We start from the raw sequence: 21,487 nt of genomic DNA, 5'->3' as shown, positions 1-21,487 counted from the left end.
AGAGTCTTCCCCAGCACCAAAATTCAGAAGTATCAATTTTTGAGCTCTCAGACTTCTTTATGGTCCACCTCTCACATTTGTACATGACTGCTGGAAAAACCGTAGCTTTGAGTATACAGAACTTTGTCAGCAAAGTGATGTGTCTGCTTTTTAATACACTGTCTAGGTTTGTCAGACCTGGTTAGTTCTAACCATTTATTTCCTGTCCTTGGGCCATGTCATTCTTTTAAAGACTGTGCTTTACCCCTCTCCCTCCTATTTCGCTAGTTGTTTTTTGTGAGGTGCTGTAGGGAGAGTCAAAAAGTTTTGCCAGTGCCACCACATTTCCACTACCTTATTAAACTTGGTGGTGGTCTTTGCTGAAGCACCACCGGGAAAACTTAAAAATACACCTATCTTTATTCTCCCTCTTTTCCTTCCCCAAGTCATTTAGAAGAGAATGTGGGGAAATAGGACCTGAAAATGCTTTGCCTAGGGGTTTTATATCTAGACAGATACTTAGTTCTTAAAGGGTTATTTTGACATCAAATAAATAAATCTTTACAAATTACTTACTGGTGTTTTGGAAATTTTGAAGTTGAAATTATACATAACCCCCCATACGTATGACTGTTAGGACCTACAGCAACACTGATAATTTCTGTCCCTCTGTGTTTATCTGTTTCCTTAAGTTGATGCTTATTGTCACCGATCTATTTCTTAAGTTAGCAATATAAGTAAGTTATACAACCTCAGTTACATAAACAATTTTAAGAAGTTGAGAAACTGGAGGAAAAAAAATTCTACCAGATTTCATTAGTACAAGTATTCAAAACCTTTTAAATTATTGTGTTCTTATTGAGTTTTAAAATCTTTTTTATACTTTATAGAGACTGTCCTTAAATAATGACATATTTGAGGCAAACTCTGATAGTGATCAACAGAGTGAGACTAAAGAAGACACTTCTCCAAAGAAGAAAAAGAAAAAAGTAAGGCATAAGGAAGAGAAAAGCCCCGACGACCTGAAAAAGAAGAAAGCAAAGACTGGGAAACTGAAAGACAAGCCCAAACCAGACCTGGAGAGCTCCTCTGAAAGTTTGGGTTTTGATTTAAGGACAAAGAAAAGAATTTTGGAAGCCAAAGAAGAATTAAAGGAATCCAAAAAGCCCAAAAAAGATGATATAAAAGAAACTAAGGAGTTAAAGAAAGTTAAAAAGGGTGAAATAAGAGATTTAAAGACTAAAATAAGAGAAGATTCCAAAGAAATTAGAAAAACAAAAAAAGAGAAATGTGTTGAATCTCAGGTGGACTCTGACCTGGGTGTACTTAGTGATTCTCCCCTTCAGGAAGAGGACTGTGAAGATTTCCAGGTTGACAACAGAGAGGAGAAGCAGAAGTTTAGAGGTGCTAAAGATAAAGCTGAGCAAGAAGCCAGTCTAGATCCTGCTTCTGATATACAGCAGGATGGCAGTGTAAGTGCTGATGAGGATGAGGTCAAAGCAAGGAGAAAAAAAAAGAAACCGAGAAGGACAGAGGAGCTTAAAGAGAGCAAAAAGCTAGAAAACAAGAACCTCTTCTTAGAGAAGAAAACTACACAGAAAAAACAAAGGAATCAAGACAAAGGCCAAAGCAGCACAGAGTTGGATAAGCCAGTGCCTGCTTCTGCCCTGACACCGCCAAGGATGTCCAGGCCCACAGACTCCCCGGGGGAGGTGAGTACACAGGTCTTGGTGGAGGGTGGTTGGATCCCACGAAGGTTTGCATCTGACAGAATACAGGGACATTCCACTCAGGCTGGTGCTCTCAGTAAAGACTTGGAGACAGTGGAGCACAGCCCATCCTCATTTCCTTTCACTTAGCAGATAGTGCGTTTTTTATTAGACTGAAGGTTTGTGGCAACCCTGTATCTGAGGCGCTCTTCCTGTAGCATCTGCTCACTTCCTGTCTCCGTGCCACATTTTGGTAATTCTTGCAATATTTCAAACTTCTGTTTTGCTCTTTGGCCACCCTGTGTGGAACTTCCCTGACCAGGGATGGAACCCATGCCCCTGGAGTCTCAACCATTGGACCACTGGGAAGTCCTAAACTTTTTCATTATTACTGTACTTCTTACAGTGTTTGTGATCAGTGATCTTTGATTTTGTTTTTGCAAAAAGCTGAAGGTTCAGGCAACAGCCAGCATTTTTTAGCAATACAATATTTTTTTAAATTAAGTTAGGTATGGCTATTTTAGACATAATGCTGTTGCACACTTAATTCTATAGTATAAATATAACTTTTATATGCACTGGGAGACAGAAAAATTATAACTCGTTTTATTGCAATGTTTGCTTTATTTCTCGGATTTGAAGCCTATCCTGTAGTATCTCTGTTGTGTGCCTATAAGAGAAGTTCTACCATTAGGGAGTTAATACTTTATCGGGAGATTTTCTTCTCCCTCCTAGATTCTAGGTTGCCTGGCTGCTCTAGAATTGAACTGACATTAAACAGATTAACATGGGGAAAATTAAAAGTTTACTAACACATACACATGAAAGAGACCTAGGAAAACTGAGTAACTCTCCAAAATGGATGAAACCCTCCCCTCAAACACCACCCTCAGCCAAAGACAAAAGAGGATGCTGAGGATGGGGAACCAGTCCTGGGAGGAGAAGCACTGTAAACAAGGGCGAGGTTACCTCACTGACTGGTGAGCCCTCGCCTGCCACTTGAGAACTCCTAGATGTCCTAGCCAGAGGAGATTTCCCTCAGAGTTGCAAATGTCTCTCAAAAGGGTGGCTCTGACTTAACTTTCAGAGTTTTTTCCTTGCCTGCTGTTACTTATCAATAACCAGCTTAAAATAGTTAAAATGCCAAAGAGACTGTTCCCCTTCTAGTCTGTCTGTGCTGTGCTTAGTCGCTCAGTCATGTCCTACTCTATGCAACCCCATGGGTTGTATATAGCCTGGTATTCTCCTCTGTCCATGGAGATTCTCCAGGTAAGAATGCTGGAGTGGGTTGCCATACCCTCTTCCAGGGGATCTTCCCAACCCAGGGATCAAACCCAGGTCTCCTACATTGCAGGCAGGCAGGTTCTGCCCTGGTCTTCCCGCTAGTCTGACTGGTGGGAAGCAATTATAAATGCTGACGATCCCACTTTGGAAAGCGCCTCAAGTTTTCTCTTAGTCTAATCTAGACTTTCTTTTGGACTCACTGCAGCTGGAAAATTGGGGGCTAATTTGTGAACAAGTTAGGGTTTTTAGAGGAATTCAGATACGATGTAGCATTGAAGTAAAGCTTAGAGCTTTGTCAGTTTATTAGCTTTTCACATCCTACTTATATTTTCCCCATATTGTTTTAAGAATATACCACTTCTGGAACTTCCCTGGTGTGTGTGTTAATTGCTCAGTTGTGTCTGACTCTTTGAGACCCATGGACTATAGCCTACCAGGCTCCAATGTCCATGGACTTCTCCAGGCAAGATTACTGGAGTGGGTTGCCATTTCCTTCTCCAGGGAATCTTCCCAACACAGGGATCGAACCCTGGTCTCCTGCATTGCAAGCTGATTCTTTACCATCTGAGCCACAGTGGACTCTCCTGGTGGTCCAGTGGCTAAGATGTCCGTCTCCCACTGCAGGGGGTGCAGGTTGGAAACTAAGATCCCACATGAGTGCAGTGAAGCCACTGTACCCACCCCAGCTTGTGACGAAGAAAAGGTCAGCCTTTATGGGAAAGGCCCCAGTGCAAAGAGAATGCGTGTGGCTCCTGCTTGAAAACCCCACCTCTCCAGAGGGTTTCAGCATAGCATTTTTAAAGGCCAGGGGTGGGTGGGGGGGGGGAGGAGGTGGCAGGACCTGTGATCAGTTGTGCACAACTCTGGTTCATTGATGGTGAGATTAAGCAGTGGTGTCACAGGGTTAATATTGATCCTTAGACTCCATTAGGCCTGGGAGGGCCATGTCTTAATGGTCATCAAGCAGTTAACACCTTCCCTTTGGTGGGGGATTTCACATCTGTAAAACTATACAGGAAGTGTGCACCAGACACTGTTACCCAGGTTCTCCAGAGTGGTTAGCTGCAGCAGAGGTTATGGGGTGTGCAGTGGGCGGATCTGCCCTGGGAAGGCCCCATGGGGGTCCTGTTCTGTTATTAAACTAATGCTATACTAGCCTGTCTAGTCATGAGGGAAAAAGTTAAGAAGATACAATAGTTGGGGACTGTTAAATATCCACTGAAATATTATGAGGTCAGCATAGCAAAAATAGAAACATTTACAAAATGTTACGGTGAAGAAAACCATACATACATAGGAACACAGTCAAGTGAAAATATCTATGCAATGTAAATAAAAATAAATTTTAAACACAAAATTATCTGTAAAATTACAGAGATCCAAGGGACAATGTGGAGAATTAAAAACAGTTATGTTTGGTTAGTAGGACTGTAGATGAAGTTTTTTGGAATTTTATTATTAGTAATAAAAAATTCTTCAAGGAAACTTGGTGTTGGGTTTTGAATGTGATATTTTGTGAATTGTCGAGGTTGGGGGTAAACTTGACCAAGGACGCAGTTGACATGAGCAAAGACATCGTCAGGGGTCCTGTGCACAGTTCACAGAAGGGGGTCCTAATGCCAGAAACCTGTTTCCCAGTTTTCAGAATCAGTATCAGCTCTGTCTGTGTTTTGGGTCTTACATGTGTCTTTTTCAGGAGAGAGAGACCAAAAAATACGAACCCAAAGAAAAATACCAGAAAAGGCAAGACTTGGACAAGGAAGAAAAAGGCCGAAAAGAGCCCAAGGCATTAAAGAGTGAGTGAATAGTGACATTTGTCGTTTATGTTGGTCTTTCAGACAAAGAGTCTAGTTCATTGTGAAGACAGACTCTCTTCTAACCTGCAAGGTCACTGAGTAGAAAATTTGTTTACTGGGGACTTGAGAATATTATGCTACTGTTGTTCCTACTGTTTATTACATAATGTCTGTTGTTAGTATAACTAACTCCTCCCCTATCTAACCACGTTGTTCTTTTTCCTGTTGGATATGAGATGAAATATGTTATCTTCATTTTTTTTTTAACTTCAATTTTTTAATTGAAATATAGTCAATTTACAGTTTTAGATTCTGGTGGGAATCGTTAAAGAGACAGGAAATTAGTTTTGACAGAAAAGTAAATAAGTATCTCTTAAAGTAGATGCCGAGATAAACTTCTGTTTAATCAATTTATTGTGCTTAGCTCTGTGTCATTTGTATAAATACAATTAATATACATTTTAATCACATCAAGATAGAACTCAATTAAGAATCTATAGTACATGTTAGTATTAGAACAAGTACTTTATAAAACATTCACCATTACAATGTTTGAATAAAACTGGATATTTCAGTTCACACACCAAAAAGTACTTGGAAAACAAGTTCTTTGAACAAGAAAAGGTTCAATTTGTGTTGGTTAGCACTGCATTCATATAATGCTTGCTTTTCCTCTGGTCACACCATGTTGTGCGTTAACCAGGATACCTCTACTCGAAGCAACTCGAAGCAGTGATTTCTAAGAGATGGATGATTTCTTGAGAATGTTCTCCCACAAACTGTGTACCTGAGGTAATACTAAAAGTGAGTTTTGGCTCTAAGCCTCAGTTCAGACTTGGCAGAAAGTGGCAGGGTTGATGGAATCTGGGAAGGAACAGCTTTGATGGCTTATGTGTAGGTGAGTGATGTAGAGACTGTGTCTCTTCATAGTGATACTGCAATTCTAAGCCTCTCTTCAGAGAGTGACTGGAGATTCAAAATATTGTAAGATTAGAAGTAGTTAGGAACTTTTTCTTCCTCTGAGTATCTGTCAGTTTCAGGTACATTTTTACTGTGAATGTTCAGTCTGTTCCTTAAGTTCAGAAGGCCACACCTGGAGTCCGATTTTCAGTATCTCTGCTGCTAAAACCTACCTGCTTCCACCCCAAGTCCAAAAGGTGCTATGGCTGGGACTCACTGTCTGCAGTTTTCCAGTTTTCAGAGTCTGTTGACCGTAACCTTGCAGCTTATATGTACCTGTGCTTTTGTCTGGTCCTTGGCACCTAGCCTCCAGGACAGAAATAAAATTGCATTTGGGGGTATATTTTGGGAGTGTGTCAGAACTGGCAAACAGGAGTCTTTACATTGCACTATGCTGTATTACAATGGATTCAGCATCCTCTTCATACAGTAGCTTGGGAAAATACCAGAATTCAGTTGCCTTCAGATTTAAATGTGGAAAAAAGGACTTACCTGTGGAAAAAGGAAAGAATGGTTATTGCTTTTATTTCTGAACATTGAATGAGATGTTCCACTTGCCATTCTCTATTTTTGTTACTAGACTGGTGTTCTGTGCAAATAACCAGGATATTCAGAGTTTAAATATGTCTGGGACAAGCAGCCTCAGTGCTGCCACTGTGGTATTACGTTCTGCATATGTCGTTTTGTTGCGTTATATACTTGGTGAGGTTTCTTCAAGGGACGTAGAAAACAAAATTGGTAAATTGCTCAGGTTCCTTTCACTGTGGTTTGGAAATGATACATCTTTATAGAATGAGAGCTTTATTTGGACTAGCTTTCTTACTGAGCAAGAAAAGGTTCAATTTGTGTTGGTTAGCACTGCATTCATATAATGCTTGCTTTTCCTCTGGTCACACCATGTTGTGCATTAACCAGGATACCTCTACTCGAAGCAAACTATAGTTTATTACAGGTGTTTAAAACTGTTTAAGCCTATGCAGTTCTTACAGAGGAAGATAAATGAGAGATGTCACCTAAAAGTACTGTTGAAAAGGTATTCCTATTTAACATAAAAGAATTCAGAATTTAAACAAAACACCTATCTGCTATATACCTAAAATTTATAGTTGTTCACTCTGTTCTGTTCTACCCCTTTTGGGGGTTATTATTACAGATCTGCTGCTTTGCCGTTCTCTCTGCTTTGTCTTTAAAGCGAGTGGATTGTCACAGGCATCAGGTGCAGTGTTGCTGGGCCACAGTCAGTGTGCTGACACCCTTTCATCTCCCAGTCTCCGCCAAAAGTCATTTTTGTACCAGGTCACTTCCGGGCATGGTGGAGGCAGTATCTCAGCAGAAGGTGGTTGGTGACATGACTAGGATTATTCTGAGGCACATGGGCTGTGGTCGCCTTTGTCAAAACTGCGAGTAGTTCAGACCCCCAGAAGAAGAGCCGTTCACTTTGGCTGTCCTTTCTAAGTACGGAGCAGCCAACACAAAGATGAATGGAAAGGCTTCATGGCTATGACAGTCAACCTGATCAGGCTTTCTAACCAAGGCAGATATTAGTAAGAATTAAGAAAATATCTGTGTGGTTTTTTTAAAAACACCCAGATTTTCTTTTGATTACAAAGAAATCAATGACTCATAATCAATTTTATTTTTTTCTAGTAGCATTTAAGGAAATCAGAAATGCATTTGATTTGTTTAAATTAACTCCAGAAGAAAAAAATGATTTTCCTGAGAATAATCGGAAAAGAGATGAAATACTGCCAGACTGTAAAGTCACTGAGGACCACAAAGCCAAGGAAAACAAGCCGTTACTTAAAGAAAGAAGAAATACAAGAGATGAGACTGACACGTGGGCATATATAGCTGCAGAAGGTGACCAAGAAGTTCTGGACAGCGCGAGCCGAGCGGAGAGTCCTGGTGAGGGCGTGTGACTGTGCAGTTTTCTCAGGGCTGTGTGCAGAGCTGTCTCCTCACCTTCCTCTCCTCTCCGCAGTTGTTAAGGTCTCAGGATGGAGTAGAAAACTGTTTGAATCTATTTTCTGATTCCCTCTAGAATAGCTCAGCACATTTATAATTACAGAGATTTCTGGTTTGCTACCTTATCTCCTCTTGGCAAGTTGTCTGTATATCTTACTAGATTTCTTTCAGAAAACTGTCAAAATACAGACTTACTTGTATTCTTCCCTTTCAACTTTGTAGTAAAAAACACTAAATGAGGTTATATTATGAGTGCTGTTCTGAAATACTGGAATTAGCTGAGGAGGCGAGGGCTGTGTATAGGATACGTAGTGGTGGAGAAGAGGAATGAAAGTATATTTATGTATTTATAACTAGGGCAGGGGTTTAGAGATTTGTCTGATAAAACTTTGTATAATTTATAAATCTTGTAAAACAGTTGAGGTTGTGAAATATTTGGGGATATATAAGAAGCTAGATGTTAGGTAACCTCTTATTGCAAACACCCTGGTAACACAGTTGTCCAGCTGGTTGGAAACTGGGTTAGTTTCTTCAGCCAGCATATGGAGGGGACTGGGCTGCCCAGATGTCAGATAGCAGCACTGCTGTTGAGACACTAGGCAACAAAGGTAGTCCAGGAGGTATTGATCCAGCCAGCTGGGGGGCTCTGGATAGAACCTGAGACCGACCTAGTTCACAGAGGGCAGGGAGACCCGGGAAAGAGGCAGCCACCCTGGATGGGGAGGCAGGTTTTACAAGCAGGGAGCTTCTGATTGGGCCGGCCTGTGCGCCACAGGATAAGTATCCCTCACCACCCCCAGAACTGTAATAGTGTGGGAAGCCCCGAGTCCAGCCCACATGCGCCTCAGTTCTGCTCCTCCTGCGGAAACGGTGAGCAGAACATACAGCCCGAGGACAGGGAGGATGTGGTGGCCACTGGGACCTTCTCCCACAGTAGAGCACTGGTGATGCCAGAAGCTGGTTCATTGGAAGACTGATAGAATAGACCAGCCTCTGGTAGTGCTAAGGGAAAAAAAGAATGAAAACTTAAACAGTACTTCCAGGGGGAAAAGAGAGTCCATTATAGGTGGCAACCAGATTAAAGCAATTAAAATTCTATTAGCATTTTCTTGCAATAAACTAGAAAATTGAATGAAATGGGAAATCCCTAGAAAGATAATAGTTTAACAAAACTGACCCAAATACAAAAATTGGATATTATTACTATTAAAAAATGTGAAATAGTCATTTAAAGTAGTCTTTCAAATTTAACACTAGGCACAGATGGTTTCATATGCAAGAGTTTATCAAACTTACAAAGAAGTCTTCCTGAAAGCAGTTGGGCTCTGGGCCCCACCATCACCTCAGTCCCCAGACCAGACAGAACTATCCCAAGAAGGGGGCGGGGACGGCCAGGGTTCAGCACTCACAAGCTCAGCTGTGAAAACCCAGCAAAGCAGGAGCAGGTGGAATCCAGCCACTTGTAAGGCTTCAGTTCAGTTCAGTTCAGTCACTCAGTCATGTCCGACTCCTTGGGACCCCATGAACCGCAGCACGCCAGGCCTCCCTGTGCATCACCAGCTCCCAGAGTTTACTCAAACTCATGTCCATCAAGTCAGTGATGCCATCCAACCATCTCATCCACTGTCGTCCCCTTCTCCTCCTGCCCTCAATCTTTCCCAGCATCAGGGTCTTTTCAAATGAGTCAGCTCTTCGCATCAGGTGGCCAAAGTATTGGAGTTTCAGCATCAGTCCTTCCAGTGAACACCCAGGACTGATCTCCTTCAGGATGGACTGGTTGGATCTCCTTGAAGTCCAAAGTTCAAAACTTGTAGCACCATAGTTCAAAAGCATCAATTCTTTGGCGCTTAGCTGTCTTTATAGTCCAACTCTCACATCCATACATGACTAATGGAAAAACCATAGCTTTGATTAGACGGACCTTTGGCAAAGTAATGTCTCTGCTTTTTAATGTGCTATCTAAGGATTAGCATCAGGTTTCTGTGGTCAGTAAGGGCTGTATTCACAGAGGCTCATTCACATCGTAACATTCTTTTAGTATATGTCTAATTTTTTATTTTAAAATAGAGAAAAAGTTAAAACTGCTAGATGTTGGATTCAGTGCTTGGTAGGAATGAACAGAATGAACTTAGGATTTTAGGCCAGTTGGCTTCATCGTGATCCCACTGAGTATCATGGCTCTGTGTAACTGGAGGCACTGTCTCAGTGTCTGTGAACCCTCCGCTGTCCTGAGTCCCAGTCTCCCTGGGGGGCTTGTGGGGGGAAGCAGCTGAGGACTCAGACACATGTCAGTGCACACATGGCTTTCCTTATTTGTAACATGGCTCCCTCACAGATTTTTGTGTGTGGATTGAATGTACTGATTCATGAATTTAACACTCCTTTCTGAATGTCCACTACTGTTGTTACTCAGGAAGTGAGGTACAGCAAGTATATGCGACTTACGCAGTCATACATGGACAAGGCTGTGCTGTTTCTGTGTTGCTGCTGCTGCTGAGTCGCTTTAGTCGTGTCCGACTCTGTGCGACTCCATAGATGGCAGCCCACCAGGCTTCCCCGTCCCTGGGATTCTCCAGGCAAGAACACTGGAGTGGGTTACCAGTTCCTTCTCCGATGCATGAAAGTGAAAAGTGAAAGTGAAGCCGCTCAGTTGTGTCCAACCCTTAGTGACCCCATGGACTGCAGCCTACCAGGCTCCTCCATCCATGGGATTGGTTCTGTGTTGGGATGTCCTTAAATCCTTTTTAACTTTTTTTTTCTCTAAGTATAGTTGATACACAGTGTTGTTAAAGTGTACAGCAAAGTAATTCAGTTACATATACACACATATATTCTTCAGATTGTTTTCCATTGTAAGTTATTACATGATACTGAATATAGCTCCTTGTGCTATATACTAGGTCTTTGTTTATGTTATATATAGGAGTTTGTATCTTTTAATCCCAAACTGCTAATTTAGTTCCCTCCCCTTTCCCCTTTGGTAACCATTAGTTTGTTTTCTGTGAGTCTGTTTCTGTTTTGTCAGTAAATTCATTTGCATCTTTTTTTTTTTTTTTTAAGATTCCATATAATATTTGTCTTTTTGTGTCTGACTCACTTCACTTAGTATGGTCATCTCCAGATCCATTCATGTTGCTGCAGATGTCATGATTTCACTCTTTTATGGCTGACTAGTATTCCATTTGGAGAAGGCAGTGGCACCCCACTCCAGTACTCTTGCCTGGAAAATCCCATGGAAGGAGGAGCCTGGTAGGCTGCAGTCCATGGGGTCCCTAAGAGTCGGACACGACTGAGCAACTTCACTTTCACTTTTCACTTTTATGCATCAGAGAAGGAAATGGCAACCCACTCCAGTGTTCTTGCCTGGAGAATCCCAGGGACGGGGGAGCCTGGTGGGCTGCTGTCTATGGGGTCACACACAGTCGGACATGACTGAAGCGACTTAGCAGCAGCAGCAGCAGTATTCCATTGGGTATATATATGTATATACAAACACATGTGTACACACACGCCACATTTTCTTTATACATTCATTTATCGATGGACATTCTGGATATTTAAGTTGCTTCCATGTCTTGACTGTTGCAAACAGTGCTGCTATGAACATAGAGCTCCATGCATCTTTTTAAATTAGTTTTCATCTTTTCTAGATATATGCCCAGGAGTAGGATTCCTAGGTCATATAGTAGTTGTTTTTAGATTTTTGAGGAACCTCCATATTGTTCTGCATAGTGGCTGTATCAACTTACATTCCCACAGTTTGTAGAAGGGTTCCCTTTTCTCCATGCCTTCTCCAGCATTTATTGTTTGTAGATTTTTTTTAATGATGGTCATTCTAACCAATGGGAGGTACTGGCTGTAGCTTTGATTTGCTTTTCTCTAGTAATTAGCAATGTTGAGCATCTTTTCCTCTTCTGTTAGTCATCTGTTTAAATCCTTTAACTCTTACCATCAAGCATTTGTGCCTTTCACTGTTTAAAACAGTACAGCCATTTTGAGTTCCTCCCAGATGTGTTCTATTCCACTGCCAGTAGGGAATAAAGATTTTCATCCCTAGTGTTGATGAGTCCATAGGTCAGACATGAGGGTGGAAACTAGCACTTGCATCACTTGTAGTGGGGGTATCTCAGGGCCCTGAGTGCTGTGGGGTTTGGTGCAAGTACTTGCAGGGGGTGAAGCTTGAGCCAAGTCTGACAGGATCACAGGCAATGACTTATTTATATTTAGAGTGACTTTACCTACATGAATATTGGAAGCAGTGTACATTCATCCCTTGTGTAAGGTTGACCCTCTGTCTCTGGCCCTTCTGGTTGGGGAGGGCCGACCAGCTGTCCAAGAAGAATGGCCAAAGGAACAAATCACAGGGCTTCCTCTTACTGAAGCCCTGTGATTTCTCGCTTTCTTTCAGCTACTGAAATTCATGTTACTATTTTACAGTTAATAAAATACCTATTAGTCTTTATGCCTCTTCATGTATGATATCTAAAAGTGGACAGTCCATATTACTTCCCAAAGAAAGTCAGAAATTTAATGAGAGACTCAGATAATGACATAGATTTAAAGTGTAACATTTGGGTTAGGACACCATATGCTTAAATAAAATGGCATTGTATTTTTTATAGTCCATAAAAGTATATCTTAATAAGGCTCTTCTGTGTCCCAGATGGCAGACAGCAGGTTCTGAGTCTGGGCATGGATCTGCAGCTGGAGTGGATGAGACTGGAGGACTTCCAGAAGCATCTTGATGGAGAAGATGAGAATGTTACTACAGCAGATGTGATTCCAAGCAGTGAGTAGTTTTGGAATTATGGGGATCTTCTTCATGAGTCTAGTTATTGAAAACCTAATTTATCTTTTCTTTCATTTTAGATTTATTGAGGGATGCTGTGAAAAATGGGGATTATGTTACCGTGAAGGTTGCACTTAACTCAAGTGAAGAATATAACCTGGACCAAGAGGTGAAGTGTCTTTGAAAAATCTGATGAAAGGAAGATGGAAAGTAGCTCTTTTAAAATAACTCAGGTTTATTCTTTAACTATAAAAGTAATACATGTTCACTTTATAAGAGTCAAACATTGTAGAAATGTATAATAGAATTACAGTTCTTGTAATTCCAGCCCTGTATAATGATCTTTAGTTACCATGATATGCCTGGTTTTGTCTGTGGTTTAACCTCTGCGTTTTGAGGGGAAAGTGACTCCTCATTTTGTCACCATTTGTTTTTGATTGATAGTTGCCTATTTACAGCAACTGCCCCTCTTTCTATTGTTTTGGGGTTTGTTTTTTTTTTTGGACCATGCCCTTGGCTTGCCAGATCTTAGTTCCTGGACCAGGGATTGAACTTGTGCCCTCTGCAGTGGAAACAGTGTTAACCACTGGACCTCCAGGGAAGTTCCCAATCTTTTATTATTGTTGCCGAGTTTTTTTCACACTGATTTATAAGGATACTTTAATAGAAGCATATTAACCCTTTCCGTTTTACGTTTTTGAGTCTTACTGCTTGGGGAGATTTTTATTTTTAAATAGTTAACATCATTTGATCTTTTCCCTTATGGCTTTTGGTTGTCTAATCTTGCTTAGAAAATATTTTTATATATCTTTTTTACTTTTCTTGCTTTAATTGTGGACTTTTTAGGTTTAATCCCTTAGGATTACATTAAAATAGATTAATTTGTCTTAGAATTGACATTTTAACATTTTGTGTCTTTTTGAGGAACATATCTACTGTACATTCATTCAGCTCATCGTTTCTTCTCTTAAACCAAATTCTTTGGGTTTTTTCTTCATTTATTTTAAATGCACTCATACAAATCATCTTATTATGTTCATTGGGCTCTTTCTCTCCCACACTTTTGCTACCACATGGGTAACAAAACCAACGCAGGATTCGAGCGGGATGACACTGGTGATGCTCGCAGCTGCAGGAGGGCAGGACGACCTGCTGAGGCTGCTCCTCAGGAAGGGGGCGAAGGTGAATGGTCGGCAGAAGAACGGGACTACAGCGCTCATCCATGCCGCTGAGAAGGTGGGCCATGCAGCGTGCTGTGCTTTCATAGTCTTGGAGAGAGAATCTGTATCTGCGGAGCAGTGTGCCAGTCACACAGTCACATAACTTAGTTCAGTTCATCTATGACTTGTCATAAATCAGTGTTTTTATTGACAGTCGTACTTTGAAATTTCCCATATTGTCTGTCTAGTTGAAGGTGATTTGTATTGAAAAAGAACTTCTGATTAAGGTATTAATATTGATTTAATTCTTAGATTAAAAAAAAATCTTTTCCAATCTAAAGTATTCCTTTGGTTAATAATTTAATTAAAATATTCCCATGTTATCTTATTAAAGGACTGAGATGAAGAGGTTCTTTATATTGAAACCAGTAGTTAAACTTGAGGTTGAAGTTGCTGGCAGACAGTGTTGCAGCTATGCAGGGTGCCAGCGGGAGGGGCCACTCCGTGCAGCCCCTGACCCTCCTGGGACCTTGGAGGGCGGGAGGGAGGAGCAGAAGCGGTGGTCTGTGGTATTCACCAACCTGCATGAGATAGAATCTGAGTACTTTTGCTAATGGCTAGAAATCTCAAAACATCTTGAAATATCTTACCTGTAAAGAATTTGAGGGGATTAAAACCTTTTTTTTTTTTTTTAAACAGAACTTTTTAACTACTGTGGCTATTCTCTTGGAAGCAGGAGCTTTTGTAAACGTCCAGCAGAACAATGGTGAGACGGCACTAATGAAGGTAAATGCCTCCCTGGGAGCATGTTCTCCAGGACCTCCCACTGCCACTGTACTGGGGCTGGTGATCAACAGGGACAAGACAGTCTGTGGACTTGAAGGGGTTGCAGCTGAGTGACAGAACAGACCCAGAAAGAGGGAGTTACTGGGTGTGACGGGAGGAAGCACAGGGAGCCGTGGGCTCTGTAACCTGGTGGCCAAGCGTTGTAGATTCAAGCTGAGCCTTGGAGGGAGGCTGGCAGCTGGCTCAACTGCATGCTGAAGATCTAGGTCAGCTGGGCTAAACCGTGTCAGTGGAAGGGGACAGGGTGTGCCCTGCAGAGACCTGGGCATGGAGCAGATGGACGGGGATTCCTTACTTCACATTGGTGACTTCATCTCCTTGGCCTCAGGTTTCCTCACCTGTGTGTGGTGTGGAAGCTTGGAGAAGCTCCCCACCCCCCACCCACAGCTCCAGGTTTTCTGGCCTGAGGTGCTGTCCACCCAGCAGGTCGTGACCCTGTTGTGGAGGCTGTGGCTCCCGCCTCCTCCGTGAAGGGAGAGCCCACCAGGGGGTGGTGGCTGCGGTTCCTCTTCTAACCTTCTTTCCTGAGTCAGGCAGATGGTGACCCCTCATTCACCATGGTCCAGACCCTGAGGCTGTGCTGGACTCTGCCATTCTTTCACACTTGGGGGTTAAAACTTGTTCACTGCTGGTGTTTCTGTTTCATTTTTGGTTCATAGAAAAGTTTATTTTGTTCCCCTCTTGAATTTTAGTTATCCTTTATGTGTTCCTATTGAAGTATGTTTAGAGCATAGGTGGCAGCTGAAAGCATGAATTTAAAACTTGTTGAGAAATCACCAGGCACATTCTAAACAACAGATATTTAAACAGGAGCATAAAGGGTGTGTGTGGAGTGGGGGCTGCACAAAACCGTCTATATCTGTGCCAAGGAAGTAGGAGTTCATTCAGATAGCAGCTGGGAGCCTTCAAAAAGTTTAACCTTGAGAAAGACTTCATCAGAACAGAGGCTGGGCTTTGATGCTGCTGTGTAATATCCCCCATTACAGTGGGTGGCATGGATTGGTTTGCAGACTTGTGGTAGGATTTTTATACATACTGTAAATGCTCGGGTGTTTAACATGTGAATCTTAAGCCCAGGAGAGAGGCAGGCTAAACTCAAATCGGGAGGGAAATGGCAGAGAAGCAGAGGGGAGGGACAGTCACAGGAGGACCACAGGACTTCTATTTCCAAGCCAGTTTCCAACCCCAGGGATCGTTCTCCATGGAGAACTCTCAGCTCAGAGAGGAACAGACACTGATCACAGCTGAGTAATTTTTACTCCTTTACTCTTGACACAGGCTTGTAAAAGAGGAAACTCAGACATTGTCCGGCTGGTCATTGAATGTGGAGCTGACTGCAATATTCTCTCAAAGCACCAGAACAGTGCGCTGCATTTTGCAAAGCAGTGCAACAACGTACTGGTATACGACCTGCTGAAGAGCCACTTGGAGACGTAAGTGTGGGAGGAGTGTATGTAATGGACGGTGTGTATGTAACTGCTCAGAAGATAAGTACAAGTCACGATGGGTTTCTGGTCTAAGAAGATGAATTTTAAAAGTGGTGTACAAAGTCTGCAAGTTATTGAGGACTTAGAAACCTTAAAACGTAATGCCTATCTAGGAGTATCATCTTATAATCTTAATTACACTCTTCACTTGGCTTCCAGACATTTTCTTAAAACCATTTAAACTTCATTGTTTCTAAGAGATAAAATTTTTGAGAGCAGTTTCTAGGTTCTGAGAGAAGTTGAACAGAAAGTAGTGATTTCCCACACGCATTGTCCTACCCTGGCAGTGAGGCCTTTACAGTCAATGGACCCCCAGTGATGGGGACCCACCATCATGGCTAACCCACACATCCTCTTGACTTAGAGACCCCCGAGGTTCCCCTTGGTGTCACAAATCCTGTTTTTGGGTGAATGTGTGATGACATGTACCCACCATCGCCCTGTCACACACTCAACTCACCACCCTAAACATCCTCTGTGCTCCTCCATCTGTTCAACTTGCCCAAACCCTGGAGACCGATTGATGTTTTTACTGCTAGTTGGACTCATACAGTATTTGCCCTTTTCCAGGTTTGCATCTTTGTGATAAGCATTCATGTTGTCTTCCCGTCTTTACGCAGCCTCATAAACTTGTTTTTTAGTGCTGAATGGTTATTACATTGTCTGGAAATTATCACAGTTTAGTTATTCAAGTTCCTGCCTTTTCAAATGAATTCAAAATCATTAGATGTTATTGGAAGTCCATATAAGTAATTCAGTAGCTTTTTATTACTTCTCTTGCTCACATGTAACAGGAGCTTCAGGAGCAGTACTATTGTAGGTGAGGTGCTTTCTGTCAGGTAGCACAGCCCCTCTCCTCCTCGCCCACCGAGGGTAGGATAGGACTTGGATCTTCACGCCTGAAAGATGGTTATTCTCGTTCCAGATATAGGCAAATTTCAGACAAGAGACCAAAAAAAAGGCATAAGGGGGTGTTTTGGCAACCTGGGCTGCCATCCGAGAGCCTCAGCAGCCAGGTATTGGTTATAGGTGGCCACCAAGTAGAGAGACTAGCCTGCCTGCTTTGCCCACGGCTGAGGGTCCAGGCATGCTGGGCTTTGTTTCACGTTTGTGAGTAAATGGTTTTGGGGATTTTATGCTCCTTAAAGCAGAGCATCTTTTGGAAGGTGGCGGGGGTGGGGGGGGGGTTGGGTCAGGTCAGTTACACTTTATCTGCAGGACAGTCTCAAAATACTTTCTGAATTAGCACCAATCATTTTATTTGACTGCTTTCTAAACCAAGTACTATAACAAGACTTTGTGTGACAATTCTTGGCTTTATTTTCTAGCAGAATTCTTATTTCTGATTCTCCTCGATCATTCATGCACTCATTTGACGAGTTTGTGTTCAGCTCCAACTGTGTGCCTGGCACAACGCAGAAGACTCGGGGGGTGGGGGATTAGAGGACATGTAAGACAGACAGATGTGTACTGTGTCCCGTAGGAGTGCTCAGAACAAACAGCAAGGGACAGGAGTTTTTCAAGATGGCTCTGGGGAGGCTTCACTAGTCCAATTGTTTTGCGCCTCAGGATTCTTTCTTACATGAACAGCTTTTACTCTGCTTTTTTATTAGACTTTCGAGAGTAGCTGAAGAAACTATCAAGGATTACTTTGAAGCGCGTCTTGCACTACTGGAACCAGTCTTCCCAATAGCATGCCATCGCCTCTGTGAGGGGCCAGATTTCTCGATGGATTTCAATTACAGACCCCCACAGACTATACCAGAAGGTAAGCCTTGTTTTTCTCCCACTTTGAAATGTGACATTATAAACATTAATAACTTTTCTTTGAAGAAAACCTTAACAAACTCCATCGTGTATACTAATTACGTAAAATAGGTAAGAACAAGATGCAGCCAATACCATTTGTAGATGACCCTGAGGAGTCCACACAGCAGTCTTTACATTTGTTTTAGAAGTTTAATAATACTTTTTATTAAAATTTACTGAAATCTAGCTTTCAACACGGTAAGCCCAGAACCAATATTTTTCTTGAATTTTATTATCACTGAGTCTTGCCCTTTTAAAGAGATCAAGAATAAAGAAAATGTGTTGCCCCATTGTAAAGTTGAGTAGTAAGAGATGAGAATTTCAGTCCTGCCTCCTATGAGTTTATGCTTAACAGCTACTTGGCAGGTGAGACCATGGCCGCCTCTAGGACACGGGTGCCGAATATATGGAATGGAGACAGCACTCTCTTGGCCTGAAAGGTGGGAATTGGGTTGGGTTCTGGCTTTTGTTTTGTTTGTTCTTGTTCAGTTGCTCAGTCGTGTCCCAACTCTGCAACCCCATGGACTGCAGCATGCCACACTCTGTCCTCCTCTATCTCCCAGAGTTTGCTCAAACTCAAGTCCATGGAGTCAGTGATGCCATCTCATCCTCTGCTGCCCCCTTCTCCTCCTGCCCTTAGTCTTCCCCAGCATCAGGGTTCTTTTCCAGTGAGTCTGCTCTTCACATCTGGTGGCCAAACAATTTGAGCTTCAGCATCAGTCCTTCCAATACATAACACAGGGTTGATGTCCTTTAAGATCAACTGGTTTGAAATGTTTTGTTTAAATATTTGTTAATGGAAACTTAAGCTACAGCTCTACCAATCAAAGCCAGTCATTCCTAACATCTTAGTTGTTGGACAGTCAAATCCACAGCTGACTAAGTGGACCATGTGCATTACTGGGCATCCACACCAGTGCTCTGGTGCACCTGGACAGCCCTGGGTTACACATGGCTTTTTCTGCACATGCACAATGTCTGCAACCACCACCACCGTTTTCTACTCCTCTGAAATCTTACCAAGATACCCAGCTATTCTGACTCTTGAGACTTGGCATATGGTCTCCTCAGTCTGTTCTCAAAGCCCCACCCAGACCAGGACTTTCAGCCAACACCTTTAAAAGTACTCAAGTTTGACAGACATTGACCTTGGTATCTTGAGGGGTGTGTAGCTCTTAAAACTGAAGGAAAACAATTTATATTGATAACCATGAAGCAAATGCCAGCAAATTGATAAGAGTCCCTTGGTCATACCCTTTGTTTGGATCAAGTATGTGTCTGTCAGACTAGGGTTAAGGACCACTCTGCCCCTGGATCCCAGTCACTCAGGTTGGCAGGAACATAAACATGACCTTCATGAACACGTTTTCTAATAGGATTCCCCTGTGGATGGCCTGTGCACTTAGGCTCTCATGATGCCCTCAAGCTCTGCAAGGTGCTGTCTTCGGATGGAAATTAAAATCTGTATTTACATCTCCTCGATTCAGGCTCTGGCGTCCTGCTGTTTATCTTCCATGCAAACTTTCTGGGTAAAGAGGTCATTGCTCGCCTCTGTGGACCATGTAGTGTACAAGCTGTTGTTTTAAATGATAAATTTCAACTTCCGGTTTTTCTGGTAAGTCTCTAAAGTTCATTACTGATTAATACCTTCTTCTAATCAAAAGCAGAGATGACCTATAAATTCTTCTATTAATTGCAGTTTTGGGAAATGGCAATAACCCAGTAATAATCATTGTTTTAAAATTCTCATGGTCTAGAAACTAATTTTAAATATGCCTTTAAATGCATTTAATTACAAAAGTTCACTTAAAATTCAAAAAGAAAAGCATGCTGTCAAAGTTTCAAAAAATCCCAATGCAAACACTGTGCTGCTTGTATTTTAGTTATCTTACTATAATTTTGATTTTTATATAGTGACCATTTTACTAAATTTTTTTTTTTTTTTAATTAAAAATGCCCTTGAAGATGTTCCCTGGTGGCTCAGACAGTAAAGCTGCCCACAATGCAGGAGACCTGGGTTTGATCCCTGGGTCAGGAAGATCCCCTAGAGAAGGAAATGGCAACCCACTCCAGTACTCTTGCCTAGAAGATTCCATGGATGGAGGAGCCTGGTGGGCTACAGTCCATGGGTTCGCAAAGAGTCGGACACAACTGAGCGACTTCACTCTCACTTGTCATATACAAATGTCTGTCCTTAGGCTGAATTAAAATTAACTGGTTATGAAGATTTTTAATACTCATGCTGTATATATATGACTGGATACCTATTAATGAAGGATTTATCTCTATATTGCTTTTCCAGATGAAGGTATCTAAGTCAAGGGAAAAGTAATCACAGCATGTTGCCTTATAAAGAAATGCAAACAAAATGTGTATTTTCTTCTGTGTCATTAGAGTCTAAAGATGTCTGAAGTCTGGCTATTTCTAGATAGAGATGGCTGTCTACAAAAATGCTCATCTTCGTTTGCTCTCTTCCCTAGGACAGTCATTTTGTTTACTCATTCAGCCCTGTGGCAGGCCTCAATAAAATGTTCATAAGACTGACGGAAGCACCTTCTGCTAAGGTGAGAATCCTTTCCTTGCTCAAGTGTCACTGCTCAAGTGTTTCTTCAAGTTTTCAGGATTGTTGTGTTCCTGCCTGGATCTGAGATGGGCTTAACCCTCTGATGTCCATGGTACACATCTGTATGTTGTGTGCTTTGATATTTAATTTCCACGTGTATGATCACTAGCTAGACTGAATAAGGGAGTAACCTAAAAATTCAAGTACTTGGATCTTTCATTAAAATAATGGTAATCTAGCCACTACACTGATAACCAACCAATTTGAGAATCCTGCCAAAGAGACAAGGTTTTTTTTCCTCTCTTCTAACTAAGGGAAACTAGAAATATATGCTGTTTTTTTTTTTTCTTTCAACAGGTTAAGTTGCTAATAGGTGCATACAGAGTACAGCTACAGTGACCAGCAAGAATTGGAAGAGTTACTCTTAAGACCTATTTCTAAATACTCTTTGAAGCAGTTTGGAATTCTGGCACAGCTAACATTTCCAAATTTAAAGTTTCTTCTGTAAGCCTCTTGCATTGAAGGCCAGTTATCTGTTACAGTCTGTTGAGATGGGACACAGTGGGTCTAACATAAAACACAGATGTAAGTATTTGTCCAAGTGTTCTGAATCTCAATGTTGTGTCCAGACTATGTTTTTCCACAATGTGGAATGGTACATATGAGGATTATTTAAGAAAATTAAAAGTTTTTTTTTTTTTAAGTTGAAAATTTTTACTAGCCCTAGCGAATTTTTGTGTTAAAAAGCCCCAGCAGGAATGTTACATTAAGTTACCCAGGCACTAAGATAAGGTGTGAGTTTGCAGCCGAAAACTCGAGGAAGGTTTGACCTTTCCAAGAAGCTGTTGACATTGATCCTGAGTAAGTGACAGCTTTATATATGTGCAGTTATCCTTTATTGTTTGCAAAGAAAATAAACCAGAATCTGAGATACAGCAGAAAAAACAAACTGGGACATTACATGAGGCATAAAAGGTGATACGACATGTGAACTGTAACCTTGTTCTTGGACCCGAGTCATCAGATGGTCTGTGCTTACTCTGCATGCTGGGAAGACCAGCCACACTGTGCCTCCTGTCAAGTGATTTCCCACAGGTCTAATGCTTCCATTCTTTCAAGAAATATTTGGCGAACTAATAC

General features: G+C 41.8%; 2 protein-coding genes across 5 annotated transcripts in view; one reads left to right on the top strand and one right to left on the bottom strand.

The window, feature by feature from the left end:
• Nucleotides 1-21,034, top strand: part of MPHOSPH8 (M-phase phosphoprotein 8) — a 44,679-nt gene extending 23,645 nt beyond the window's left edge. The window contains exons 3-14 of one of the 4 annotated variants that reach the window (XM_040266837.1): nt 870-1,691; nt 4,669-4,768; nt 7,379-7,633; nt 12,357-12,482; nt 12,563-12,651; nt 13,578-13,718; nt 14,342-14,428; nt 15,767-15,921; nt 17,589-17,743; nt 19,272-19,399; nt 20,265-20,348; nt 20,705-21,034. In XM_040266837.1, coding sequence (XP_040122771.1) covers nt 870-1,691; nt 4,669-4,768; nt 7,379-7,633; nt 12,357-12,482; nt 12,563-12,651; nt 13,578-13,718; nt 14,342-14,428; nt 15,767-15,921; nt 17,589-17,743; nt 19,272-19,399; nt 20,265-20,348; nt 20,705-20,746 — 2,184 coding nt within the window. In that variant the 3' untranslated portion in view covers nt 20,747-21,034. Of the gene's footprint in view, nt 1-869; nt 1,692-4,668; nt 4,769-7,375; nt 7,640-12,356; nt 12,483-12,562; nt 12,652-13,577; nt 13,719-14,341; nt 14,429-15,766; nt 15,922-17,588; nt 17,744-19,271; nt 19,400-20,264; nt 20,349-20,704 lie in introns of all 4 variants that reach the window. The other 3 variants (XM_040266835.1, XM_040266836.1, XM_040266834.1) reach the window with 3 other exon arrangements.
• The window catches only part of PSPC1 (paraspeckle component 1), an 85,377-nt gene continuing 76,808 nt past the window's right edge, over nt 12,919-21,487 (bottom strand). Inside the window, exon 11 of the transcript XR_005725631.1 lies at nt 12,919-18,471. The gene's annotated coding sequence lies outside the window, so the exon portion shown is untranslated. The remainder of the gene's footprint in view (nt 18,472-21,487) is intronic.

The sequence above is a fragment of the Oryx dammah genome, unplaced genomic scaffold, assembly GCF_014754425.2.
Source record: "Oryx dammah isolate SB20612 unplaced genomic scaffold, SCBI_Odam_1.1 HiC_scaffold_24, whole genome shotgun sequence".
NCBI lineage: Eukaryota > Metazoa > Chordata > Mammalia > Artiodactyla > Bovidae > Oryx > Oryx dammah.
This window is presented reverse-complemented; position numbering and strand designations above follow the sequence as displayed.